The sequence below is a fragment of the Mus caroli genome, unplaced genomic scaffold, assembly GCF_978045245.1.
Source record: "Mus caroli unplaced genomic scaffold, Mus_caroli_1 scaffold_3, whole genome shotgun sequence".
NCBI lineage: Eukaryota > Metazoa > Chordata > Mammalia > Rodentia > Muridae > Mus > Mus caroli.
This window is the reverse complement of record NW_028227258.1, coordinates 124706941-124734881: the sequence shown is the minus strand read 5'-3', so window position 1 is coordinate 124734881 and position 27941 is coordinate 124706941. Positions and strand designations below refer to the sequence as shown.

Sequence of the window (27941 nt, the reverse complement as noted above, 5' to 3'; positions counted from 1 at the left end):
TATTTATTTGGACAAAGACTGATTTTGTTGCTGAAACAATTGGCAACTCTTGTGTTTGGCTCTGTGCTTTTGACACTTCTCACTGTGCTTATTTTGAGCACTTCATCACTTCTTGAGCAGCAATTCTATGTAAATACCCTGCTGTAGCTTAGGGTGATCCACTTCTCCAAAGAGTCTTGCCCCTTTTATTGGAAGATGAAATCCCATGATTGAGTCTGCATGTTGCTTTGTAGCTACTGTTGCTTCTAAGGTTGTACATTACTAATCTTCGCATACACAAATGTATACCTGCCTCTGGATCTAACCATCTGAATCTCTGTTATACTAAACATGGGTTAGTATGTCCTGAGGTCACCATCTCACCCACAATCTGTTGGTACCCTGGAATATTTTAGCCCATCTTCTTGCTTGGCTCTTCATCTCCACACCAACAGAGCCTTGCTCATAGTATCTCCTTACAGCAGTAGAAAAGTAACTGAGAGAAAGGACTTTTGGGATTATTGTATGTTGTACCCTGTGGCATTCCAAGTTCACTTGCACTCTTCAAAATTCCATTCTGTAGTTAGTGAAGGGAAAGGCCCAGTGATTAAGAGCATTTGTTCTTTTAAAAGCCCCAGGTTTCGTTCTTGGCATCCACATGGTGGCTCACAGCCATTGGCAGCTTCAGTTCCAGAGGCTCTGGTACCTTCTTCTGACCTCTGTGGGCACATACATATATATAGGCAGAATATTCATATTGCTGATTCCTCAGAAACCAGTATATTCTGGTTACTTATTCTTCAGGAACAAGTCTGTTCCAGATTGTGTATTTAGAAACTGGAATGTTCTAGACTGCTTGTTCTTGGTTACTGATTGGCATTTGGAGATTGCCAATCTTACACCTGTCACTGTTTCAGAGTATTTTTAATATCAGGCAACCTTAGATATTTTCTACATAACAAACTAAAAGCAGTTTTGGTCACTAGCCAACATTTGCAACTTCAGGGAACTTATTCCGTCCCTCCTTGTTTGTGGGAAGGGTACTTGGGCTATGCTTTTGACATTATTTTCCTTGAACCTCATGACAGTGTAAAAGTGAAAATGTCTAACTGTAAAGCTGCCCCAGGGTTCAGGAATGTGTGTGTGTGACACCTGGAAGAATGTCCCTCCATGTTACAACATGTGGTCCTCCTGGGATCCCCTCAACATTTAGGTTGCAATGCGCAGAGTCCCAAATAGTGTGGCTTTTTTGCCCTCCGTGTGGGATTGCCACCTAATATCTTGCTGACTGGTCACAGGGTTACTCCTGCTCAGGAGGCGCTGTCCTATTCACACAGGTTCCTGGTGTCATCCATTGGCAGAACTGTCACATTTTTCACCTGTAGCCTTGTTCCTTGGTTATCTCACTGTCCTCTCAGTGTCTGCTATGAAGAAGTATAAAAACACGTTTTCCTTTCTTTTTCAGAAGTGTGTTACGGAAGAGTGTTTCTTCTTTGAACGACTGGAATCTAACAACTACAATACTTACCGGTCACGGAAATACTCCAGTTGGTATGTGGCACTGAAACGAACTGGGCAGTATAAACTCGGATCCAAAACGGGACCTGGACAGAAGGCCATACTGTTTCTTCCAATGTCTGCTAAGAGCTGACTCACTTTCGACACTGTCACTGAGACACTGTCGTCACTGAAAAGAAGAGAATGTATACAGCCTTTTATGTAATAGTAAGACACTTAACCATTACCTCAGTAGAGAAAAACAACAATTTTTGGAAAATATTTAGACTTCCCCATTTTATATAGCTTTGGTTGTGACCCAGTGAGAATTAGATCTACAATCTTGTTCACATATTTCCTTTATTGAAAAGAGGATTTAAAAATATGTACATTTATGAATTTCCACCATGGACATAACATATGTGAGAAAACTGGCGTCAGGTTGAAATCCGGTATTCAGTCTGCTCCCATTGCGGCTTTGTAACTCTCCGGCAGCTCCCTGTGATAGAGTTTGTAGAACAGGCCTGTGTACACTGCAGGGAGTTCCTCCATGCTGAGGTCAATTTTGTCAAACCCTTCCCTGAGTCCATACAGCAGTAGCCTAGCCACCCTGCTGGTGATGGGGGTCGTGTGTTTAGTCCGGGCCAGGTTTTCTAGATCAATCCATTCACACTTCAAGCATTCCTGCTGGCAGAAGTTGATAGTGAAGGAACGAGGCTGCAGGCGGCAGACCAGGTACATGTCTGACATCCCGAAGGCCCCAGGGCTCCTGTGTTGTTGCCGGATGCTCAACAGGGACCTGAATTCTGACTTGACACCAGTCTCTTCAAAAACCTCTCGGACTGCTGTGTCTGCTATGTGAAAGAGAGAGAGACAAACATAAAGATTTCATCCTTAGAGATGCCATCAAAGATTTTCAGTTAAAATCTGGAAGATTAAAAGCAAAATTTTGTCTTCAAACTGCTTTCTGGACGTTGTAAAATGTACTTTGTATCTAAGACACTGAGAGTCTCTTTGGAGGCTTATACATGTGTATATTGGAACTCACATCTTCTTATTCTCTTCCTGTTCTGTTACCTAAATGCAAGAACATGTTTGCAAACAAAGCTGAACTTAATATGTTGATAAATCCTTCACTATTGTCCCAATTCGAGCTTCCATCAAACTGCCTGAGTTTGTGGATGTCTGAATTGAAAGGACCCATCCCTTGTTACAGAAGTCTGTAGTGCTGAACATACTTGAGTGAGCTGTGAAATGACTCTGACTTCTTTGGGATCTCAAGCCCTCTGCCCCTCCCCTCACTCAGGGCAAGGCCCTTTGCCCCTGTCCTGGCTGCCAATGGACCCAAGCTTGATATAGAAGCTGCATTTCTTTGAAATCAGATTGTATAGAACTTGGGACTCACTAACACCAAAATGGAATAGCTGTCTCATCAGATATCTTTGTAAGGCTGGAAACACATAACGATTTTATAATACACCAAGGGTTTTCATATGTTATAAATATTTTCATTAAATACAAGTTTCCATGGCAGGACTTTTATGTCCATTAACACACATTTATGTCCAGTTTTTCTAGACACATACGACATCTGCACAAATAGACTTCTCCAGTTCTGATGCTCTATAGCTGTCTGCCTTAGATGCTTTCCTGTAGTCTTCAGAATTGCTGTTGGTTGTTTAAATACCTTCTAATGCCTCTCTGGATGTTTGTTAGACAGCATATACATGTGTCTTGACAGTAGTCCTACTGATAACATCCATGCAATGAAGAGCTATTAGAAGCACATAGTTCCTGTGCACTCAAACCACACTGTCTTTCCTGCCCACTGGACACATACCAGCCCCCAAGACATGCTCTTGTTCCTAAGAAAGAGTTCTGGAAAGGATCACAGGAAGAGTAATTTGGTCTAAAACATAAGACATCTAGCTGCCATTCTTTAACTATATGCTGACTTTCTCTGTGAATGAGATCTGTCCATAGGTTAGGAATGGCCAGAAATTACATTCTAAAACTGCAAGCACCAAGACCAGGCACATAGCTCAGCATGTAGACTGCCTGCCTCACATGTGTGGGGTGCTTAGTACAGTTCCCAGGACCAACCACACAATGGGGGAGGGAATGGAGGCATCAAAGAACAGTCTAGGCTCACCAAGTTTCTCTAGTAAGAAAATAGTTCTTATCTAGCATATAATACATTATTAAATTTATTACTAAAAATTGTGGCACTAGTCTTAAATGTTTATATAGTGGCTTTTAACTCTTGTTTAAATATATACTTGTATTCTTTAAAGGTTCTAGAAAATAAACTTGGGGATCCTGCTCAGTTCCTAGCACCACTAATCTGACTAGCTGTAAATTACGTAATAGGACAGAATAGATGAAAATAGATGTACGTAAATTACAGAATAGGACAGAGTAGATGAAAGAATGGGTGTCGTGCTTAGCAGTCACTGTGGCACTATGGGGGTGACAGGACAAACACTATCTGTGAAGTTCGTATAGTTTAACGTGAATCAGCACATCCCCAACTAGCTGAAACCGGAAAATGCAAGCCAATAATTCTGCATCTGAGATGTGGGATATTCTCCCCTTCCACCTCAAAATGGAAGTCTCTCCCTTGGTTTCAACATGCGTTTAAGCTTATCAAGATAAACTGTTATTCTTTTAGGATTATCTTAATAGACTTTAAACTCAGCTGAAATAATAATTACTGCATATGAAGAATCTAGAAGCTCAGTTTTGCTGATGAAGAGATATGTTTGAATGTTAGATGTTCTGAGGTTTCTCTGTTCTGTAGTATGTAGTGAGAAGACAGCTTGAGATGGAAGAGACTGACGGGAAGCCTCCAGCATATGGCTTTCCTTGAGCTCCCTCTAGTCCTGGTTAACATTTCTGGCTGGCTGAAACAGGACACGGTTTTCACCCATGGCAATGACATATTTTAGGAAGGGCTTTTTTCCTTTGAATCGTACAGACACATTTAGACTCAAGCCTTGAGGACTTCAATTTGTTTTGCATTTTCCCAACTTAGTTTCTTAAAAACACGTTGCATATCAATGTTTCATCTATCTAGCATTATCAGAGAATGAAAGATTCCAAACAAACGAGTTTCTAAATTAACTAGTATTTATTTACCGGAATTTTGTAACAGTCTAGTTAACAGCCAATAAATGTTGAACTGTTCATGATGGCAACATTCCAAAATTTTATTTCATGCTTCCTAAACAAAGGTTTCAAGAATATAATTTCCATATGCTCTAGACAATCAGAGAGTTTTTATTTTGTACTGTGCTGTCAAATTGTGCTATAGAAGCAGGCTGGAGAAGGGCAAGTCTAGGAAAATGGTGAATGTCAGCTTCTGCTTTTCTTTTTAGTTCAGATGGGTGAGCTATTTTGATAACCACAGGTACTTTAAGAAAACTAGTAGTACATTTAAAATTATCTAGGCTTAAAGGAATGATTCTGGAATTAAACTTAAACCTGAATTTATACATATTTAACTTGAAAATATGCTCCCCCTCATTTATATCTACGTCTGCCTGAGATTCTTAGGATCTACTAAAGCTTAAAGGGGGAATAAACCCTCACCTTAATTCATTTGGAAAGGTATGCAGGGCTGCAGCTGGCTTCCCCCAGTGTGGAGGGGGGAAGACTAGACTTGAGTTACCTCATTCACATGCTCTCAGTACCACATAGGTAATGGCAGTATTGAAAGACGGAGAAAATGAAGAAGGCGGCTTTATGGGAAAAAAATGGCCCTTGCTCTCAGTATCTGGTGCCCCTACAAAATAAAGATGTGTTTGCACATAGCATGGTCTGAGTAGCACAGGGTCTTGATACACCTTCCTTCTGCCTCAGCCTCCTTCTGCTGTGAGGAGCAGGCATGTGCCATCCCACCCAGGTCCTCAGAGTACACACTGTCACCATACTACCCACCAGAGAACTAAGGAAACATGTCAGTGAGAACCTCACACCAGGGTTTGTTTTCTGTGTGTGAATGTCATGAATGTTGCCCATGGGCTGCTAGGAGCTGGACTTATAAATACATAGAGGGCATTTTGATCTGTACAACATTTAAAAATCAGATCTCATGAACATATATTCAAACAAAAGTAAACACAGGAGACTGCTCTAATACAGTGGCTGGTTAAGAAGAAACAAGAATGTGCATATTAAAGAAAGGCCTTTAAGAAACAATATTGGTATCTAATGTATTACATATCAATAAGGACGATGTTGAATTTAAGCTAATGGTTTAAGGGACAGCGTGATTCTATACTTTGCAGATCAGTGACTAAGTGCAGAGTTCATCCTAGCTCCCTACACGCTGACTTGGAGGGGGGGGGGGAGGCATGTTATTTGCCACTCAAGACTTTCTCACAGTAATTTATTATGTTTTATGTTATTCAAAATAGCTGGCAAAATTTCCAAAGGAGATTTACATCACTATTTCCTTATAGTTAGTTTTACTGTACTTCAAGATTTATCTAAAAATTATTAATCTAAAAATCATTCACCAATCTGTGATAAAATGGTCAAGAATTCAAAATTTAATAATTGTAGCCATATTTGAAAAATCTTTATAATTACTAATACTGATGAACAACTCAAGCTGCTTCCTTTCAGATGACCTCAGAGAAGCATTGGAAAGGGGCTCCCCCATAGGTATCAACTGTACAAGCGAAATGACTGTGTTAGAAAGTTCTTGCTAACTTTGTATCCCTCTGAAGAAATCTGTCTGAATTTTTCTAACTTAGTGTGAACCAATTGGAAACTTCCAATTCTTATTCTTAGCTACAGAGCAGGGAAGTAAAGCTATGACTTTTGTAAACATTTTCAAGTTTATCAGACATGTACAAATACATACCAATATCTTCTCCTGGTTCTGACAGGCCTCCTGGAAACTTCCACATGTTTTTCAACTGCAGTGCAAAGTAAAAAAAAAAAAAGTTCATGTCCTGACTTCCTCTCTTCTTCCCCTCTCTCCCACTCCTACCTTGGCCACTCAGTTGGTCAAGGACGGGAAAACTCGTTTGCATTATGTTTATCCCTATTCCCCCACCCCAGCTTTCTTACTACTCCATGTGTTCCCTTTTGAGGGAGATGGTGATTGATGAAGTCTTTTCCTCTTACTCTTCAGGAAATAGAAGTGGTGTTATTTAGTTAATGTGATACGACTTGTATTAACGGACCTTTGGAGGGAGATATCTATTCAGTTGTGTACTTCACGGAACTCAGCTGCTAGTTAACTCTGAACTGATAGGATTTTACAGATGCTGCTATGAGTCAGTAGAGTACAGAATAAATGTAACCGCCAAGGTATGGCACCCTAGGGTTTTACACGCCTTTACTGTATTCCGTTTCTAATCACAGGTATTACTCAAGATTTCTGTGTGTTTATTGTTTTATGCAAAATGTAATTGCTTTTTATGGGTAGTGTGAATAAAATTATTCTGGTTTCTTGGCTATCGTTTCTTTGTATTTTCTCATCAATCATTTCTTTTTCTTTGTGGGAGGATGCTAAAGAGGTAAACCTGATCTTTGGAAGAAATAAGGTTAGATTAAAATAATTATGAGCACCGGGTGTGGTGACACCCGTCTTTAATCCCAGCACTTGGGAGGCAGAGGCAGGCGGATTTCTGAGTTCGAGGGCAGCCTGGTCTACAGAGTGAGTTCCAGGACAGCCAGGGCTACACAGAGAAACCCTGTCTCGGAAAAAAAAAATTATGAGTGGGCACAGGACAGTTTTCTCATGGCCGTCATGATTGCCTCCTTGTAGAATTCTGCATATAGTATGTGTTCATTGTACTATAAGCCTCAAAAGTGAGAAGTGCTCTCATAAACCAGCAGATCTCATATTCCTCATTCATAAAAGCACTGTGGACCTCCCACTGTGTGCTATGACCTATGGCTTTCTGGAAGCGTGCTTCTGAGAGCATGCATCACCTCTCAGCATTGTGAGCTTGGAGGCCACTGGCGGGCTTCCTGCTTTCCATACACGGCTGACTACTGGGTACAGAATCCAAGCTCTCCACCCTTTTGTGTCCACCTCAGGTGTGACTTTAACCTATAAAGCATATCATGCCTTACTTTACTAGTGTAGAAATCTATCTCATCTGCAGAGATGTGTTGTCTTTTGTGTTGCACTTAAAAATGGTCTGGGAGCTTTGTTTCTATGGAGACTGGTAAGATATTAGACACTACAAGTGTAAATTCTATTGGTAATAAAAAAATGAATGATGTAACAGGGCACTTGAGAACTCAAGTGTTATTATAACATTAACCATCCCATACACCATCTTTCTGTCATCACTGTGAAGCCAGCCTATAGCTGCCATTTGCATGTCAAGCCTAAATTCACATCTGGCTCCCAGGTACCCTCACAGTATGTGAAATTACATTCTCTATTCTCTAGTCACTAGTATCAAATGTATATATTTATGTCCCAATCCAAACAGAAAACTTATTATTGGCTAGGGCACAACCCTACTTTAGGAAGCCGTTTATGTTTATGGTAGAAAGTTTTGTTTAAGTCAGAAAGAGATATGGCCTTAATTTAAGCCTCACAAATAACTTAGAATAATTTTAGATAGCATTTCTGAGAAACTATGTTATACTAACTATATATGATGAGGAAATATTTAATTAACCAGCAATATTTAATGAAGGGTCAGAAAGTATAAAAATCAATACTCTTGCTATGCTGGCTATAGCTCAAGGGCAGCACCACGGAGGTAGAAAAAGCATTTTCCTTCACTTTGACATCACGCCTGAGCATGAAAGCATTTCTAACAGTGGTTCTTCTCTTAGTCTCTTAGGACTCTTTTTTTTAGCCTTTACTACTGTTACCCAGTCTCTCTCAGGTCAGATCCCCTGCCAACATTCATGATCACAGTGATGGCAGCCTCTGGCTGAGATCTGTGCCTTCACACTGTCAGAACTGAATTTCTTGGTTTATCCCTCTATCCTTTAAATTTAAAATTTTTATCTATGTGTGTGTGTGTGTGTGTGTGTGTGAGAGAGAGAGAGAGAGAGAGAGAGAGAGAGAGAGAGAGAGAGAGAGAGAGTGTGTGTGTGTGTGCATTCCACATGGATCATGACACCTGCAGGGGACAGAAGAAGGCATCAGATTCCCAGAAGCTGGAGTTACAGGTGCTTGTGAGCTGCCTGACATGGCTGCTATTAGCAAAACTCTGCTACAGTAGCAAGTGTTTTAACTGCTGAGCCATTTCTCCAGCACCTAATCCTGCCTGCCTCTCCTGCCCTCCCCACCTTCCCTCCCCTCCCTCCTCTTTCTTTTTTTTTTTTTTTGGTTTTTTGAGACAGGGTTTCTCTGTATAGCCCTGGCTGTCCTGGAACTCACTTTGTAGACCAGGCTGGCCTCGAACTCAGAAATCCGCCTGCCTCTGCCTCCCGAGTGCTGGGATTAAAGGCGTGCGCCACCACGCCCGGCTCCCTCCTCTTTCTTAATCTGGTAGGTTCCTACTCTCTCTTCTAGACTGAATTTGTAATGTCACTTTCCCTGAGGCAGCTCTGGAGGCTCCTGGGGCAGAGTTAATTGTCAGTATCCATTCTAGGACAGTCCAAAGACTGTGCTGAAGGCCTGCTGGGGTCACATGTTTTCAATCTCTGTTCTCTCAGTACTGGGAGCACAGCTCCTGGCAACACTAAGAATGGTGACTGATTGGATGCTACCTCAATAATGTGTCTTCCCAATTAAGCACTACCGACTGTAATGCTCTACAGCCATGAAGTAAGCACAACACTGAGGCTCATGCTGACAGGTTTAGGTCTGTGTCACAACTTTATTTAGATAGGTATCTAGATGTTCCATAACTGCTTAGAAATAACTATTGAAGTACCTTTCTGCATTCCCTTAGTGGTATCAACACGTCTACATTTTATGTTTCTCTAGAGAGAACATTTTGGAAAGCAATCTATAAGGCAGAAACAACTTACTTTATTTCGATCTTGTACAACCAGTACTTTCCTGGTGCTAACATCAAATACAGCACCTTTTGAGGAGGGGGAGATAATCACAAAATATTAATTTCATTTTCCTTCAATTCCTCCATAACTGGTGGTCACCCATTAAAATCCTTTATTTGAAGGCCTGGTTTAGATACCTCAGTCATGAAGACTATAAAACACCTCTCCAGCAACGAGGTCATTACTCAATTGACTAGTATTCACTCATTCTCATCCTCTCTCTCTCTCTCTCTCTCTCTCTCTCTCTCTCTCTCTCTCTCTCTCTCCCTCTCTCTCCCTCTCTCTCTCCTCTTACTCTCTCCCCATCCCTCCCTCCCTTCTTCCCTCTCTCTTTTACTCCTATTCACCCACCTCCCTCCCTCCCTTCCTTTCTTCCAAAAGTTTGGAATGCGTATGTTAAATTTGTACAATAATCACCTGCATGAGTGTCTATGTCTTCATGACCCAGATGAAGACCTTTTTTTTATCCTTTAGTAACATTTTCTTTGGTGGTTACACAAGTGAGAGTGCTTGCTGCAGCCCATCTGGCTCTCTAAAGAACTGTCTACTGAGAACTTAGAACTCTCTCTTTCTTACCGGTTGAGAAGCTAAGAAGTCCAGGGTCAAAGTGCCAACATGCAGGTGTCTTGGAAGAGCTACTTCTCACAGAGAGCATTCCCACAGGGGCTTAAGGCTGGGCCTCTTAGGCCACTGTTGTTAAGGGCTCCAATGCCTTATTAAAGCTTCACCCACAGGACCGAGCCACCTGTGCAGGCCTCATCTATTATTGCCATCACCCCAGGGATTAGGATTCTAACATGATTCAAGCATCCACACTGCAGTGCTTAAAGCACTGAGGACACACTAATTCTTTCTGCTCTAATTCTTACTTTTTGAAGCACAGCACAGATTTCAGATCTCTGCTTCCAGGCTGTTCAGATCCCAACTATCTCAATATCCATCAGGACCTGGCTGAAGCCAGTTACATTCCCTTACTGTGTGTGCATCTGTCCTAGAGCACACATACACACATTTGGAAGGCTTTATTTTCGTGCCTAAAGCTCCAGCCCAGCACTTTCATTTACTCATCCATCATACACACTGCTCCGTGCACTTTGGACTCTGCCAGATGCCAAGACCAAAACCACTGTCCTTCCTCTTTCCTCTTTTTACTGTTTAGATTTCCCCCCTTTATCTTACTATGGGTGGTTTGCCTACAGAATGTCTGTACTGTGTGCATGCCCTGCCTCTGGCCAGAGGGGGTGGCAGGTCAGCTGGGACTGGAGTACAGATGGTTGTGAGTCATGTGGATGCCAAGAATCAAACTCTGGTCCTCTGGAGAAGCATCGGGTGCTTGTAACTGCGGAGTCATCTTTCCAGCCCCCCTTTTTCAGTAGTTTTGTTTGGGCAAATCCTGGGTCAAAACCATAAATAACACTTTAGTGATTTGTATTAGAACCCTTGAAATGGGCTAACTTCAACATATCCTTATGGGAAGACACTTTTTATATATTTATCTGCTCTTTTAATATTCCTTTTTGAGTCTTTCTATGTAACATACAGAAGTCCTTTCCATATTAGCTGAGCTCCTATTATGTATACGGTATTTTACCAGGTGCTGGGAATACAGTGGAAAACACAACACAACTTTTGTGTGTGGAGAGGAGACAAATGAAAGCTAAGTTATTCAGAGCAGAATAAACAAGCATACATAGGGGAACCATATGAAAAGAGAGCTTGTTTGTAACCGAGGGGCTGGACAGATGCTCAGAGGTTAAGAACCTATACTCTCCTGGCAGGGGACCCAAGCTCAGTTCCCACACTCACTTCAGATGGCTTACAACTCCTTGGAACTCCAGCTCCAGGATCTGAGGCTCTTTCCTAGTCTCTATGGGTACTTGCACCCCTTCCCTCACTCACACACACACACACACACACACACACACACACATGCACACGCACACACACTCATAAATAAAATACATTTTTTAAATTCAAACATTAAAAAGTAACTAAAATGAAACACTGCACTTGGTATTCTAGGCTAGAAAGGAGAGAAGTAACTGTATCTTAACTGTAGTAAGGAAAGGATCATAAGATGCAAATCTAATTGGACTTTCCAAGGGACAGAATGCCAAGGAACCTAAGTTTAGAACTGAAGACTTGTGATGATCCAAAGTCTCTTTACAGTGTTCACTAACAGCATCAACTCAGAGAGAAAAGATAGTAAGCACAATCGGAGCGACCCCTGCTGGCCACAGTATAAAGCTAACCTAAGACAGGACTGGAATTAAACAGTTCTGAAAGCATATTAGGCACTGTGTGTCTCCTGTGCAATAGCTCAGGTGACGGAGTGCACACAGCCATCAGTGGGAGCTGGGCTTTATTCCAAATGGGCACTCCCATAAACAGCACTGCTCCATCAAGACATAGCAACTGCCTCCTACTCGACGATATCATCATCCATCCATCCATCAGTCCACCCTCCTTACACCCGTTAGTCCATCTATCCATGGCATGCTCGGGTCCTACTTTGTACTTGCTCTGCCTTTATCCCAAGGAAACATGGTGAACAACACACAGAATGGCTGGCTTCATGAACTGTGCATACTTCTGGGGAGACTAAGTACATGTATAACTAGCTTGCATTGGGTACTATTAAAAAATCTGGATAAAGAAACAGACTGGTGGAATTGACATGGGGGAGGTCCCTATGTTATACAGTAGGTTTGGGAAGTTTTCTGAAGTCAGTAAACTGCTTCCCAGACAAGCGTGGGGAACCGGGTTCAGATCCCTAGCATCCATATAAAACCTCAGGTACAATGAGGTGCATAGGTGCATCTGTAGATAGATAGGAGGTAGAAGATCCCTGGGGCTTGCTATCTAGCAAGGTGGATGGTACCTGAGGAATGACACCCAATGCCATCCTCTGGTATCCACCTTACACACACAGACACAAAATAGTTTTGCATGACTTTCTAATGATACAACAGGCCATCACCAAATTATTGGGTAGAATCTTTTGAGGTAGAGCCCATAGAAAGTTTCTGAATGTCTATTTGCTGCAGGGCAGGAAGGCTACAGAGAGATATTAGTGGACACCGCCATCCAGCTTCTTTATGACGCTGTAGGTATGCAGACTATACATGTAAAGGCATGTATACATTATACGGAAACAAAAATCCAAATTACTAAGGTAATAATTAATCTGCATTCTTCTTTTATTTATTTAAGGATTCTTTACTATTTTAGTTTTTTACCCCCCTTAGGAACTCAAGGATTTCCTGGGAACAGCAGTAGCAACAGCTGGCAGAGAAATTAGTAATCAGAATTGTGGGTACAGAAGTAGCCATTCATTTTAGAAAACACTCTAGGAGATTTTGACGCCCTCTGCAATGAGGTTTTCCTGTTTCTGAAGCTGACTGTTCAAGGCTCTACCCTAGCTCCATTGTTCTAGCTTAAGCTGCTACCACTTGACACATTAACCATGTAAAGTCTTAGGAAGTAATAGTCAAATAAGCATATGGTTAGTATGCCTTGCTTCAAGTTCAACCTAAAAGTTTTCCTATACAATGTTATAATTTAGCGCACATTTAGGCAGAAACAGTCATGAACTTCATCAGAATCAAAATGGGGTTTCTTGTGTCAAGCCTAACAAAAGGGAATAAAGCTGGGCGGTTATGAAGGGCAAGTCCTTAACATGAATGCCTGACAGCAACTATCACAAACTGGGACCACAGCTGGCTGCAGCCAGAGCATGGAGTACCCCACGAGGACACGCCCACCCTTTGACCAATGCCACCATGCTCCTTAATGGCTGTGTCCACAGATTACTCTTTGAAGTACCTGAATGACTATTCTCAGTTTACCTTTTGAAATCGAGTCTTGCCTTCTTGAACATGCTCTCGGTTTACTAGCGCACACGTGTCTGACTGCAATACACTCAAATCACCATAACCTCTCCCCACCAAAAAAAAAGTTACTTTCTGGAGAATTTCATGTTTCCTTGTAGTGACATATGCTTTAAGGAGTGTAATTTATTTCCTTCTCCCAATTCAGTGCCACTACTGAGAACGGAAGCTCAAATGTCTGTGCGAAGCATGTTAAACGTAGCCTTTGGGAAGGCTGCTTTCCCACTTGTTTTCTGTGCCAGCCTGTAATTCACGGGGCAGACACCCTTTCTTTTTTGAAAAGCACGATACCACCATTGCAGTCACACAGCGCTCACTGACCAGCAGTCACTGACAGACTAGCAGCCCAGCTTCAAGGAGACATGGTACACTTGTGAAAAGGCAGTTCCTGTGGTTATGAGTCCGAAACTGACCTGCAACTCCAACTTGGTGTGTAGCATATCCCGGGAGTCTGCTGGGTCCTTCTCCCAGCCACAGAGTCAGTGTTGAGGAATGGGGTTTTGCGTGGTGGAAGCAAAAGCCCAGGGAAGCAGCAGGGGCAATGAAGTGGCTCTGCAAGATGGGGATGTGTAGCCAGGCAGCTATCCGTCCTTCTGAGCGCCACCGCTGAATGGCAGCTAGAACGCAGAGAGAAGATACACCCTGTAAAGGATTTCTGTGAGATGAATGGTCCCCACCTCTCTGCATTGCTATAGCCCAGTTGTTTATGTGATTCTCCACCCACCGCAGCACTGGTGTTTATAACCAGTGCACCCAAATGCAGGCCCAGCACATAGCAGGTGTTCAGGCACTGTAGAATGGACAAAAGAAACTGATTCACATGCAGGTTCGGAGCTTCCTTCTTCTTTCCAGAGCTGCATATGCTATAGAGTACTCTACCATGGAGCCAAATCCCCAGCCCACTCTATTCCTCTTAATGCCATTGACTTTAATCTTCATAAATGATGGTGAAAGGTGTATTTACTCTTATGGAAGAGTTCTGATGCTATTCTTGGTTTGTAAGAATAGAAATTAAGAAAAAAAAAAGTCAGAACTATCCTGACGTATTACTAGCCTGAAGAGAGGAATATTTTTTTGTGATATTTGCATTAACATGTCTATATCTTATATTGTGCCTTTTATAATACATTATATATTAAGTAGTCTATCATTAAAATTCCTTCAATGAAAGTGGATTCCTCAATAGCAGTAGCATCCCTTATGTATCCTACAAGCTAATCAGCCAACTTCTACTCTACACATTTGTTTACATTATTAAAAGCAATTTTCCTTTTTTTTCCTCTAGTAATGTGGCTTTCCCTCCTTTCCCTGTGTTCATAGCTTGTATGAGCTCCTAGAAGCTCAACCTCTTCAACAGTTTTTCCTAACTACTGCTCATGCGCTACTATTATGTGAGCTTAAGGCCATATGATGTCTGTGTGATTTATTAGAACATACCATGTTCTAATACTAGACGGCATCTACTAACTAGTTTTCTAATTCTAGTTAAGATGTCATGGATTTGCAATTCTCCCACTAGAAGCAGGGGTATTTCACTGCCAGGGCAAACTCTATGTGATTCCAGGCATGGTAATTACCTCTGTAATCCTGGAAGCAAGGCAGGGGTGGGTCATGAGTTTGTAGTCAGCTTGAGCTATCTATAACATTTACCTATCTCAAAATCCCTCTGCCAAGGAAGTATTCTATGTACGGTTAAGTATACTATAATCCTAATATCTGAGTTATGTAAAAGCAGTAGTAAATAGTGACCTTCCTGTGCAAACATGCTTTAACAGCCTCTACTAACTCATTACAAACAACATTTAATCTCCTTGAAGAGACATCGAATCAGGCTTTCTTCTCAGCTAAGCTCCTGTTTACAGGAACTGCTGTGAGACCCCGAATTAGAGTGTTTCTCCCTGGAAGGTAAAGTCCCTAGATGTTCCCCAAGCTTGTTTTCCCTGATCTCTAAAAATACAGCTAGAAAGAAGCTCTTTGTTCTCTAGAGCCAGCAAAAAGTCTTTTTGTTTCTATACTGTACAACCAGAGATGCCTGCCTTCCTGTGTCGAGGACACGGAGATAAAAATTCAGAAAGAACTCACTACCCACTCCTGCCTTATAAATTTCACCAAGGACACCCAGAATAAAAGAACTCTTCCCAACTCCTCCCAATTCCTCAGCTAGCTGTTAAAAGCCCCCTACTGTCACAGCTTGAGGACTTTGTCCTCAGCTAGCTGATACTAAAACCTCTTGCAGTTTGCATCAGGTGTGGTCTTCTATCGGGACACTGGGGTGCTGGCCAGCTCATCCCTGGACTTGAGCGGAGGCCCAGCTTCGGGGGTCTTACACTGCCAACTAGTTTGGTTTAATTCCATCACAACAGAACTATTGGAAGCTCAAGAACAGTGTGAAGAAAGCAAAGACCAGAGCCAGAGGAAGGTACCCGTTGTCTCTGGGCCTTGGCACCATCACCCTTCAACTGGGCTGAGCATGTACTTTCCAGATTATGGGGATGAGACACATTCCCAGTTGTTAGATTCTTAAAACTATGTCTAGTACTTGATAATGACAGTTAAATATTTGTTTTATTAAAGGGGTCTCATTCAGCGTGTCTTTGATCACACTTATCCAGTATTCAGAGCTGGCTAGCATTATTCACCTAAGAAGTCTTTTTAGTGGTCATTTGATTAATGAATACCTGGAAAAGTTCGTGGCACAATCATGAACTTGAACCTTGGACTTGTTTCAAGATCCAATACACTTTCTGGAGTGGTGCTTAGATTATCATCTCCCACTGGGAAACCCTAAGTACGGCAAATGCCTGTGCCCATCCATATGCGTGCAGATATCAGAGGATGAACTGATTGGATTCTCCTACTGGTGAAAGTGTTGAAGTCTAAGCACTTATAGGCAGGAGAGATGTTAAGTAGCCTTGTTTGAAGATTAAACAGCATTAGAGTCACTAACTTGCCGTGTTTGTTGCTCACAGAATAAAGATCATTTGTGGTTTCCTGGTTATGTGAAAGGATCTTTTCCATTCCATGCTAAATTTCCATGCTATGCCTTCAGTTTGAAAAACAGGCTGTTCTAACAAATCAGACACTTATCCCAAAGTGAGGGGGGCTCCTTCACACAAGCATCCTTTCAGATAACTGGGTTCACCGTTCAAAGCCAGTGATGTACCAGTGATGTGTTCCTACTGAAAACTGCAAAGCTCTGGCTTAGATGCAAGCACTGGCACCCATCCCGACTAGGAGACCGTTTTGCTTGGCAAAGCGTGTGGCAGAATCCGAGTAGCAGCAAAACTAAGGTTGCAAGGTGGCACACAGTGAGGCTGTCAGTGTTTACTAAGAGTTAAAGGCGTGGCCGACACCGTGCTAGGTGCTGCGAATCCCGTGCCAGTCTCCGGGCAAGCATTCAGGGTTCGGGCCGGGACGTGGCTGAGGGCACTTCCAGGTCACAGCGAGAGGACCTCTGGATGTCCTTTCAGCTTTCACCTCAGAGCCCACACGCTCCGCCCTGGTTTCCGGGGCCCGAGACCCGCACTTGCCCTGCAAGAGCCTCCGGAAGGCGGCGGCATCCAGCCCGTGCAGCGTGTGGTGCCGCGACAAGTGCACCGAGACGCCCCCAAATCTGTCCAGCTCGCCTTGTAGCTCGGCCCCGCAGGAGCCCCGGGTCTCCAGGCCGCCCGAGGCTGTGCGCCGCCCCGGCCCGAGCCTGGCTCCGCCCGCGTCCAGCAATGTGGAGAACCAGTAGCTGGTCCTCCTCACCCACCACATGGCTGCACCTCGCCTTTCGGTTCTCCCCTTCCCGCCCCGCCCACATCACCTGACGTAGCCTCTCGTCCCTGGCGCACGCCCCGCCCCTTCCAGCTCTGCCTAGTCTACCACGCCTGACTTAGCCTTGTCTCATCCAGGGCGCACGCCCCGCCCCTTCCCGCCCACATCGCCTGACGTAGCCTTGTCTCCTCTGGGGCGCACGCCCCGCCCCTTCCCGCCCTACTCTCGTGACCCCGTGCAACCTCACCTCTTTCCGGCGATCGCCCCGCCCCATCTCGCGGCGAACACGCTCAGGCGTCTTCCGGAGCTCGCTCCGCCCCTTTTCCCTGGGAGGAGGGCCGACCGTAAACTCTCGAAACGTGTCGCCACCCGCTAAGCGTGAGCTGGACTTGTCATTTGGTAGAGAGCTTAGTGGAGCTGACTGTCCTCGACGGGTCTGGAGCAGAGAGGAGAAACTTTCGGATTTTATTTTTGTTGTTGTTGTTACTTTAAGCCCAACCACATTCGCTTCGGGACTAGGCAAAGCAGCGGAACAGCCGAAGTCCACTTTTCAAGGGTTCATAACGTCAACGGCGGTGCCTACGCCTAGCCCGTCTTCCTTTCCGAAACGGTGTTTTGCGAGACCCTCGCTCTCCGCCTCGTGGGGGGCGCTTCTACGCGGAGCATTACGGCGTGCGCGCCGCGCCGCTGACCTCTGACCCGGAAGTTTGATCCCCGTGCCGCGCACGTTGAGCCGGCTCGGGGCTGCTTTTCTCCGACAGCCTGCGGTCATGTCTTCCAAGAAGAACCGAAAGCGGCAGAAGGAGGGCTCGGAGGGCGCCTCGCCCTCGCTCTCTGCGGCTCCGTCCCGCTCAGGGACCTCGACTCCTTTCGCCCAGCCGAGCCCGGCGGCGCCGGGGATGCTGGTGGTGACCAACTTCCTTGAGAAAGGTGAGGAAAGCGCGGGCAGCGGCGGGGCTGAGGCGCCTGAGGGGAGCGCGGCGTGTGGAGGTGGGCGTGACGCGGGAGCCCGCGGACCCGGCCCGAGGCGCCCGCCCGGCCCTCTTTGCAAAAAGTTGAGAATTGCCTTTTTGCTCTTTCCTCTTTCATACGTACTTCGGGAGCACTGGCGATGGCGTACGCCACGGGACCTTGACTAGCAACCCTCGAGGTGGCCTTGGCTCCTTGGAGACTCACTGTGCAGTCAGCCCGGCAAAAACGGTTCTTACCTAGTGAGCCTAGCCTGTGCTCAAACGCTAACTTGTGACGATGAAGGCGAACTGCCTCACCGCGCTGGGGCCGTAGGGACAACGACAGCGTTTAGTTACTGCTGTTGACTAGTCGCACCCTGGTGTTAGTCCTAAGTTATCCCGTCACGTGTGCCGCTCCTCTGATTTTCACAGAAACTGTGGTCAAAATGAGTAGGGAAAGGTCAGGTCCCCATCTCACAGATCAGAAAAGGCTAACGGGGTCGCATATCAGGTACCCAGGCACCACTGGCTGGCAGAGGCCGTGTTGAGTACAGGGCTCTTTGATTCCGGAGCTATTTGTCTGAGATGAGTTTTGTTGGCTTGATGAATGGACAGACTTCACGTCTGAAAAATGAGCTACTTGGTAAACCTTAGCATGTATGATGTGTAGTGGTTCTGAAAAGTGGAGCAGACTAACGAGGGACATGGTTTTTTGTGTCCAGAAAGACTGTCAAGACTGTCTTAGCATTAGCACAGGGTTTTTAATCTGCCTTAGCAATAATCAGGATACAGCTTGTTCTGTTCTGCAGATTCAACAGCTTTTCAAGTAGTTCCTTCCCACTGTCATTTACACATGTCAATTCTCTACTGCCTTACACCACAGGAAAGGTTTCACAGTGTCTTCCCGCCACCCCCTCTCTGTACCTTTTAATTGTCTACTCACTAAATGGAGTGTTCTCTGCATGCTTGTCAGTCACATACCACAATTTCCATGCCATGGTCTCTTGGGCACTGCCTTTGTAATGGTCACAGATAGTCTCCGTGTTGTCAAATCCAGTGGCTGGTTTTTATTACTTGCCTTTTGACTCTGTAGCCTTTGCCAGTATTAATCTTTTCTTCCTCAAAACATCTTCCTACTTATTTTATTTACCGTTACACTTTCCTAGTTTTTCTCCATGTGCATTGGCAGTTATTTTCTCTGTGGGTTTACCCTATTCCATCTGATTCTGAAATACTGAAGTTTCTCAAGTTTAAGTCTGATACCCTCTTTCTTCTCTAAATATTCTTTAAGGCAAGAATATCCAAAGCTAAGTTTCCCATTTATATTCTCATCAATTTTGATTTTATTTTTGTACAGCATACTATTTTTGAGTCTTGATTAAGTTGTGCTTTACGTCATGATTTCTCAAACATTTTATGTAGCAAAGTTAAAAATGTTTAGTAAGTCACAGATTGACACTTTAATAAGATAGTGTAATTAGAAAAAGTTTAAGAAGCAGAATAATGTAATTTATTGGGTTCACAGACACAAACATTTATCTGCTTGCAGTAAAAGTTTCTAAGTGCTTTTTTTCGTACTTAACCTTACTATGAACTAGTAACAAGTAGTTTGTACGCTATATTTTGAATAGCATTGTCCATTACCCCTTCCCTTAATTTCAGAGTCACTTAATCAACTTCCTAAGCCATTGTCTTCTTCCAGTAATGCAAGTTAGTCCTTACAAAATTCAGAAACCTAGGAGTCAGGCATAATGCCACCCATTCCCTCATCAGTGTCTGTTCCATTGCTGATGTTGTGTATCATCCAGATAGTCTCTGTATTCCTCTTCTTAGCATTCCTGCTGCTTCTCAACAACTCAAACAACATCGTCTCCTACCTAAACTACTACAATGCTCTCTCTGTTCTCACTTTTGTTTTCTTACTCTTTTTCTACTTTATAGTTAGCATGATTTTTTAAAATAAAAATCTTGTCATGGTCCTACTATTAATCCCTATGGGCTTCCATTGCTGTCAGGGTTATGACCAGTATCTTGATGCAGATGGTTTTGGCCTTCCTTAAGCAACCTTCTTAGTCTTTGAAGGATGCATCATGCTCCTGTCTATCCTCAGCATTTCTGTATGTGTTTTTTTTTTTCTGTTGAGAAATACAAATTCTCTTCCAATTTAGTTATTTCTTCATCTTCCTCCATACCTGAATGTTAGCAGCACTTTTTTGAATAGCAGTTTCTAATTCTTCCAAATTAGGTTAGATCACACATAATAGGCTTTGCTAGGTCCCTCAGTATTCTATTATTGTATAATTATAGTTTGTCACTATACAGTTTTCTGTACTCATTTAATAATTCATCCTGTTAGATTATAAAACTCCATGAGGTGATAGAGCAAGGGTGGATGGTTGATTGAAATTGATTTTATGGGCTAGTGGAATGATTTAGTAGGTAAAGATTTTAAGGACCAGAGTTCAGCTATCAGCCATGTAAAAAGCTAGGTGTGGGAGCTGGGGAGATAGTTCAGTGGGTAAAAGGACCTGTGTTTGAATCCCCAGAACCCATGAGAAAAACAAAGTATGGCAGTATATCTTGTAATTAAATAATTGGAGCTAGAGAGCTCACTGGCCCAGATTAGCCAAAAGCTATCAAACTTCTTTCTGATTGAGTAAGAGACCCTGTCTCAACACATTAAACACAGAGCTATGGTGTGGTGGTACATACTTGTAATGTATGGGGAGACTGTCCTAGTTTTCTTTCCATTGCTGCAATCAAATACCTGCAAAAGCAGCTTAAGGGAGAATGGATTTGTTATGGCTCATATTCATAATTCCAGGTTGTAGTTCATCATCAAAGGAAGTCACAGTGGCAGGAGCTTGAGAGAACTAGTCACATCGCATTGATAGTCAGAGCAGAAAACAGTAAGTTCATGTATGCATTCACTGCTTTCTTTTGAATGTAATGTGACCTGCTCTAGACTGTTGCTGTGAACGAAGATGACCAGTGACAATGTGCATGGAGCCTGCCATGGTATAAGGAAAAAATGGACTCCTTAAAGTGACCTCTTACTGCCACATGCATGCAGACACTAAATGTAGATTCTCGGAGGAATAAGCACTGGTAGAATTCTGTGGAGAGCTTGAATTGATTTGGATCCTCTAAGCAGAGAACTGTATAATATATTGGGAAACAAGGACTTGGATAGAAATTTGTACACGATCTTCATTAACGGGGAGATATGGAGGTTTTTAGAGGTTTTGAGGTGGAAGCAAGCCTCCAGAGCCAAATGGATATGCCAGTTCTTAATGGAAGTCTTTGGTACCTAGTAGCTGACTCAGAATCTTTCTTTAGAAAGCATGGAGACCATGGGAAGTATAGTTAGTTTTGTGGCTGTTTGTTTTTGATAGTGCTGAGGATAGATCACAAGGCCTTGGCCATGTTAGGTAAGTGCTATACCTCTGAGTCAATACCCCAGCGACAGGTAAGTTTTGGTTTTTGGTTGTTGGTTTTGTGTTGTGGGTTTTTTGTTTGTTTGGTTTTTGTTTTGTTTGTTTTTCAAGGCAGGGTTTCTCTGTGTAGCCTTGGCTATTCTGGATCTCACTCTGTTGATCAGGCTGGCCTTGAACTCAAAGATCTGCCTGCCTCTGCCTCCTAAGAGTTGGGATTAAAGGCATATGACACCACCATCCAGCTACAAATATGTTGTTAGTGAACCAAGAGATTTTTTTTTTCCTTCACTTTAAACTTTATAGGTTATAGTCATACATTGCCAGTAAACATTCAAAGAGATTTGGCTTCACTTTAGTTTGTTTAAAAAAAAGTTTCTTCTGGATAAGTTCATTGATGGAGTTATGTGAACATAGGATTTTCATTTACTCTTTTAAAAATGCTTTCATTTCAGTTATAAAATAGTATAAAATAAATTCTTTCTTTTTTTATAGTAGATGGCAAAGTTCCTAAGACATTCCAGAATTCCCTTGTTCATCTTGGACTTAACACTATGAAGTCTGCAAACATATGTATAGGTCGGCCAGTGCTCCTTACCAGTTTGGATGGAAAGCAGGAGGTAAAAGTCCTTATCCTTTTACTTTGCAAACATTTGAAATCATAGTGGTCTGAACTTTTAATACAAGTAGGAGTCAGTGAACAGAACTTTTTAATTGTATTTGTGGATCAAAAGTTGGTTCTTTCTTTTTGTGACGTCCATTTCAAGGGTCAACAGGTTATCAGGATTGCTGGCAAGTGTCATCATCTGTTGGACCATCTTGCTGACTCAAAAAAAAAAAAAAAAACCCACAAAAAAATTGTGTATTATAAAAGACAGTCATATGAGTGCCAGAGCAGTGGCTCAGCAGTTACGAATGTACTGCTTGCTCTTCCAAAGGATCTGAGCTCAGTTCCCAGCACCTACGTCAGGTATCACAATCGCCTATAACTCTAGCACATACCCTCTCACCACACATATGCATATGTACATAATTAAGACAACATGACTGTCATGTACATAGTAGTCACTCAAATACCAGAGAAAGGGTCTTTTTCTTCAAGGAGGTAGTGATGCATATCCCTCCCCGTTCTGTTTCTCTAATCTGCTAAACATATTTCTCTGCAGAAATGGGATTTTTTAGGTAAGAAGAGCACTTGCCCTTCATACAAATATTTATTATTCTCCTGGGTTTGGCTATACTTCTTTCTCTTGATGTCATGTGGAATTTGAAGACTTCCAAGACCAGAATTTTCCCCAGATTTTTAGCTGCTTGGCTCTCTGTCCTGTTACCAACTCCTGCCTCTGCCCTAACTTTTTTTTTTAACTTACTTCATCTGTGGGAGATGTTTGTATACATGTCTTCATACACCTATAGATACCTCAGATGTTTCTTAGGCCCCACTTTCCCTGCTCTTTGAGCTGGGGTCTGTTACTTGGCCTGGAACTCATAGATACGTCTGTGGTGTTTGGTTTGTATGCCCCAGAAACATACTGTCTGCCTCCTCACCACTGAGATTACAAGTGTGAGCCACATGGTTGGCTTTTTTTATTGGTTTTGGAGGTCACACTCAGATCCTCATACTTGGATAGCAAGTGCTTTACAGACAAAGCCATCTCCAGTTCCAAGACGCAGGCATTAAAGAGACCTATACTGTTGGCAGTGCATCAAGGGTATGAAGTACCAGGTTACCTGCATTGTAAGTTACCTTGCTTTTAATGTTTTCTCCTTTGCTTCTTACCTTACCGTCATTTAATGTCTTTGTCTGCTTTTAAAAATCTGCCTTCCCTCATCTCACTATGAACTCTTGTGATCTTCACAGAAAATGTAATAGTTCATTACAAATAATTGGTGAACTTACATAAGATTTAATTTTATGGCTTTTTTTGAACTGCAATTTATCCCATAACAGTTTGCTTCAGATACTGTTTGGAAATAATGTTTTATGTATTAGATGTGCTTAACATGTAATATATAAATTTGGCATTATATATACTGGTTTTCTAATATTGCTGTTTTCTTTCTCTGGATAGGTTTATACAGCCTGGCCAGTTGCAGGATTTCCTGGAGGCAAGGTTGGCTTGAGTGAAATGGCACAGAAGAATGTGGGTGTGAGAGCTGGTGAGACCATCCAGGTCCAGCCTCTTTTGGGTGCTGTGCTGCAGGCTCAGGAAATGGACTTGGCGCTGAGGTTTGTCCCTTTTCTTTGGTGACTGTCTAACTCAAAGCTGCCTGTAGAAGTGTATTGAGATGGAGTTGGAGATATGGCTTATTGGTTAAGAGTCCTTGTTCTTGCAGAGACACAGGTCTAGTTCCCAGCGCCCACATGATGGATCACAGTCATTCATAGTTCTAGTTCCAAAGTTGAATCCAATGCCCTCTATTAGCCACAAATGTGGTGCATAGACATGACATGCTAGCAAAGCACTCATACACATAAGATAAATAGGTTTTTTTAAAAAAAGGAATGTAATAAGAGGTACAAATGTGTTCAATTTTGTTTGTTTGTTTTCTTTTTTTTTTTTTCCTTTTTTTTTTTTCTTTTTTTGAGACAGGGTTTTTCTGTGTAGCCTTGGCTATCCTGGAACTTGCTTTATAGACCAGGCTAGCCTTGAAACTCATAGAGATCTGCCTACGCCTGCCTCCTGAGTGCTGGGATTAAAGGTATGCACCACTACCGCCCAGTGATTTTGCTTTTTCTAAACAGATGAAATGGATTGTTACAAGTTTTATTTAGCTCACTATATGTAAAATATTATTTTAATACATAATTTTTAAAAGCTACTGGGAAGGTATTTTACCACCCCCCCCCCCTTTTTTTTTCTAGATCATTTGTTTGTTTTAGACAAGGTCTTACTATATTATATAGCCCATTCTGGCCTTTGATGATCCATCTGATGCTGCCTGTAGATACTGGAAAATTTCTTCTTTGTATTGGATGGAAATCAGGGCTTTGCACATACTATTAATCCCATTAACAGCTACATTTTGAGTCCATGATAGTCACATATGTTAGTCATCTACTATGTAAGATAGCATAAGCTGAATGGGTGGATATAATCGTGGACTCTGTTAAGTAGCCCTGACATTTTAAATGGAAGGGATTGTAACTGATGAATATACAGCAATGTTTCATCTTAACTTGCAATTAAATCAGGGCACTTAAAGTTATCACAAGAGTAGCAGCATATTGTGACTAGATAAGAAATGGGTTTTTTCCTCTTTGCCACTGAAGCATATTTATTCCAATATGAACATGTCAAATACTTTTATAATTAAGCATATAAAAATTATTTTCTTAATGAGAAATAACCCTATGGAAATATTTTAGCAAGATAAAGAACTAAGTCTACATTGAGTCACAGTCTGCTGCGAAAGGCTAAATAAAATGTTGAAATAAGGATTAGTGGCTAACAGAGAAAAATAGTATGGATGTCTGCACATTCAATATTTGTATTCCACATAACCCAGAGAAATTAATCTAGAGTAGTACCTTTAGTTGAAAAACTACTACAAATTATTTTTCCTTTTTGGTATCAGCATTTTCTAAAATGTCTTAACAGTTTGATAACTTTTAAAGATTTTTGTTGTTGTTAATTCTTTCGGGAACTGAGTACAATGTGTTTCAGCCATGTTCTTCCCTTAGACCCCATTCTCATTCCCTGCCCACCTAACTTTGTTTTTTTTTTTTTTTTTTTTTTTAAACCTGTCAAGACTAATTTGTGGTGCCCACATGTTCTTGGATGACCAACCAGAGTCTACACTCTATAGAAAACTGAATTTTCCTAGCAGCTAACAGCTGTTTTCCTTCTTAGCTCCAGGTCTAGGGGTGGGATTCTGTGCCCAGATCCTTCTCTCTGCTGGGATTTGATGTGGCTTGGTTTTTGCAGGTCTTGTTCTAAAGACACTGCTTCTTTGTATCCACTGTCTCTGGCTCTTACATTCTTTATACCCACTTCTTTCACAATGATCTTGGGAGAAGAGATGGTATATGTGTCCCATTTATGGCTGAACATTCTGCTGTCTTATGCTGAGCCATCTCTCCGGTGTTTTTTACTTATTTGTGGTTTTGAGGCAGTTTAACTTTATAAAGCCCAGGCTAGTTTACTCCTGCCTCATCCCTTTGAGTACATGTATGTGCCACTGCAAGCAGCTCAAGAAATAATTGTTAATTTTGATAGCTCAAGCAAAAGCGTTTAACCTGGTAAAAACAAAGAGCTGTTGCTACCAGTAGTTCTAAATAGCTCCTACTGAAGGGTGAATAAAGGGTCTTACCTATCCTTTTGTACATAATTAATACATTTTAAGTTAGATTGATTGCTGATGAAAGTCGGACCCAAATTTATTTTAATGACAGTACCTTTTGATAATTAATACCAGCTTAGTGATAATATAGAGAATGTTTATGTAAGAGTCCAAAAAACATTTTCTGGTTGTCCTGAGTTAAAATTGGCTTTCTTTCTTTTTCTTTCTTCCTTTCTTTTTTTTTTTTTTTTTTCCTGAGCTTGTGCTTTGGCATTATCCCTCTGCCTACTTTGAACGACAAGAAACTTTCCTGTTTCCTATAAATAAATAGCCACTTAATAAACATTGAAAAGCATAGAGGAAAAGTAAAGAATATAATGTTGAGAATCCATTTTATATATCAGATGCATATACGTGTGGTAGTTTGACTAAGAATGTGTTTGAATGCTTGGTCCCCAGTTGTTAAACTGTTTGGGAAGGACTAGGAGGTGTGGCTTTGTTAGAGGACAATGTCATGGGGGTGGGCTTTGAAGCTTCAAGAACCTCACCATTCCCAGGGAGGAATTTTACAGCTACGTATCTCTAAGAAGATAGTGAGTGATACTAGCTCAGGTAACATTCTGCTTGTGTTGCTGCAGAGAACGGGAGCATCAGACATGTTAAGGAATTTGCTTTTAAACCAAGGAACAAGCTTTTAAAAATAAGAGCAGTGATTTTAGATGATCCCACTTCCTGTACTTCCTACACACAACTCTCGTGTTGGAGACACTGATTACTAGGAAGATCCCAAACAGTTCTACCAACTGGAGACCAAGCACTCAAATATAAGAGCCCTATCTTTTCCTATGACAAGTCTCTCAGAATCAATTTCCATTGCAGTCAGTACTTTTTTTCCTTCCTGTTTGTATCTCTTCAGGTGATGTACTGTGTAGGATTTGATTTTTCTGAAGAGCTAATGTGTAAATTACATAAAGGGAATGAAAGTAGCTAAGGACAAAAACCTTTTTCTGTGCTAGGCAAGTTCAGAAAGGGAATGATTCATTTAGGCAAGTGTTTTTCAAATGTGTTTGACATCACACAGAAATAAATATCCTCCTGATTATAACTTATGTACAGTATGTGTGTTTATGTGTGTACCTAAATAGATGGATATAGCTATACATATACACATGTGTATTTACCTGTACGTGAAATATATTTGTATGAGAACATGTTTTACAAAGCAGTATTTACCATCTCTCTGCAGTGTATACTCACATTTCATATGGGATTAGTTTTTATGGTTTCATGGTCTTCTAATGGATATTACCCTATGTGTTGAAAGATCACTGACCTTAGCTTTTTTTTTTTTTTTAATTTTTAAATTCTTTTTTATTTTTCATTTTGTTTATTTTTATTTATTTTATAACAGTGAGTACACTATTGCTGTCTTCAGATACACAAGAAGAGGACATCATATCCCATTATAGTGGTTGCTGGGAATTGAGCTCAGGTACTCTGGTAGAGCAGTCAGTGGTCTTATCCACTGAGCCATCTCTTTAGCCCCTGACCTTAGCTTTTATAGCATCAAACTGAAGATATTTTCCTGCAAGTAATATGTATCTGAAAAGTGTAAGTCAGTACCAAAATTGGGTAAATCATTTGTTTTCGGGTTTTAAAAAAATTGTTCTATTAGTCTACAATATAACTATGCTTGGCACTTTTTTCGTGGTTTAGTATACCTCATGATGATTTCTGTTTTTTTTTTTTTTTTTTTCTGTAGTGACAAAGATAAGGAAATTAATGAAGAAGAACTGACTGGTTGTATTCTGAGAAAACTAGGTGAGACTAGTATTTTAAATTGTTTCCCTCAGTTTTAAGTGGTAAATGAGCAGCAAAAGGTGCTTGTAATCATTTTTAAATGGCTAAGGGGATATTCTCAATACCTATTTGAAGACAAAGCTGGTGATAGAACTGAAGTTTTATTTGTGTGTGTATATGACTGCCCCCTCAATGTTTGGGGATGTGCATGTATTGTGTCCCAATGACTTGAGTCCTGACACTCTACCTGAGGGTGAGGGAATGAAGAAAAGACAAACACAAGAGACAGATACAGAAAAACTGGGGTCAGATGCATGTATGCTTACTCTGGTGAAGTGGCATGCACTACTGCCAGC

At 41.9% G+C, this 27941-nt stretch overlaps 3 protein-coding genes across 6 annotated transcripts in view; 2 read left to right on the top strand and 1 right to left on the bottom strand.

Annotated features, from left to right (window-relative positions):
* The window catches only part of Fgf2 (fibroblast growth factor 2), a 52287-nt gene extending 50464 nt beyond the window's left edge, over positions 1–1823 (top strand). Inside the window, exon 3 of the mRNA XM_021158769.3 lies at positions 1445–1823. Within this exon, the coding sequence (XP_021014428.1) occupies positions 1445–1630 (186 nt within the window). The 3' untranslated portion in view covers positions 1631–1823. The remainder of the gene's footprint in view (positions 1–1444) is intronic.
* On the bottom strand, positions 1820–17143 carry Nudt6 (nudix hydrolase 6). 2 transcript variants are annotated; one of them, XM_021157764.3, is made up of 5 exons: positions 16889–17143; positions 13772–13975; positions 9439–9494; positions 6347–6401; positions 1820–2330 (listed from the first exon to the last, which is right to left on the bottom strand). In XM_021157764.3, exons 1-5 carry the CDS (start codon positions 17115–17117, stop codon positions 1933–1935), a joined length of 942 nt encoding a protein of 313 aa, XP_021013423.1. In that variant the 5' UTR covers positions 17118–17143; the 3' UTR covers positions 1820–1932. The 2 variants fall into 2 exon arrangements, with proteins under 2 accessions (XP_021013423.1, XP_021013424.1); XM_021157765.3 differs by having other exon boundaries at positions 1820–2327.
* Positions 17144–17783: 640 nt separating this feature from the next.
* Positions 17784–27941, top strand: part of Afg2a (AAA ATPase AFG2A) — a 172075-nt gene continuing 161917 nt past the window's right edge. The window contains exons 1-4 of one of the 3 annotated variants that reach the window (XM_029474938.2): positions 17784–18047; positions 22000–22121; positions 23574–23731; positions 27548–27606. In XM_029474938.2, coding sequence (XP_029330798.1) covers positions 17888–18047; positions 22000–22121; positions 23574–23731; positions 27548–27606 — 499 coding nt within the window. In that variant the 5' untranslated portion in view covers positions 17784–17887. Of the gene's footprint in view, positions 18048–21996; positions 22122–23573; positions 23732–27547; positions 27607–27941 lie in introns of all 3 variants that reach the window. The other 2 variants (XM_029474939.2, XM_021157763.2) reach the window with 2 other exon arrangements.

What these genes read in the sequence shown, in the direction of transcription:
- Nudt6 (XM_021157764.3), bottom strand. Translation starts at nt 17,117, where the DNA reads ATGTGGTGGGTGAGGAGGACCAGCTACTGGTTCTCCACATTGCTGGAC. An exon ending in CTTCCGGAGGCTCTTGCAGG is followed by an intron (nt 13,976 to 16,888) that starts GCAAGTGCGGGT and finishes TCTGCGTTCTAG; the next exon opens with CTGCCATTCAGCGGTGGCGC. An exon ending in TTGTACAAGATCGAAATAAA is followed by an intron (nt 6,402 to 9,438) that starts GTAAGTTGTTTC and finishes TTTGCACTGCAG; the next exon opens with TTGAAAAACATGTGGAAGTT.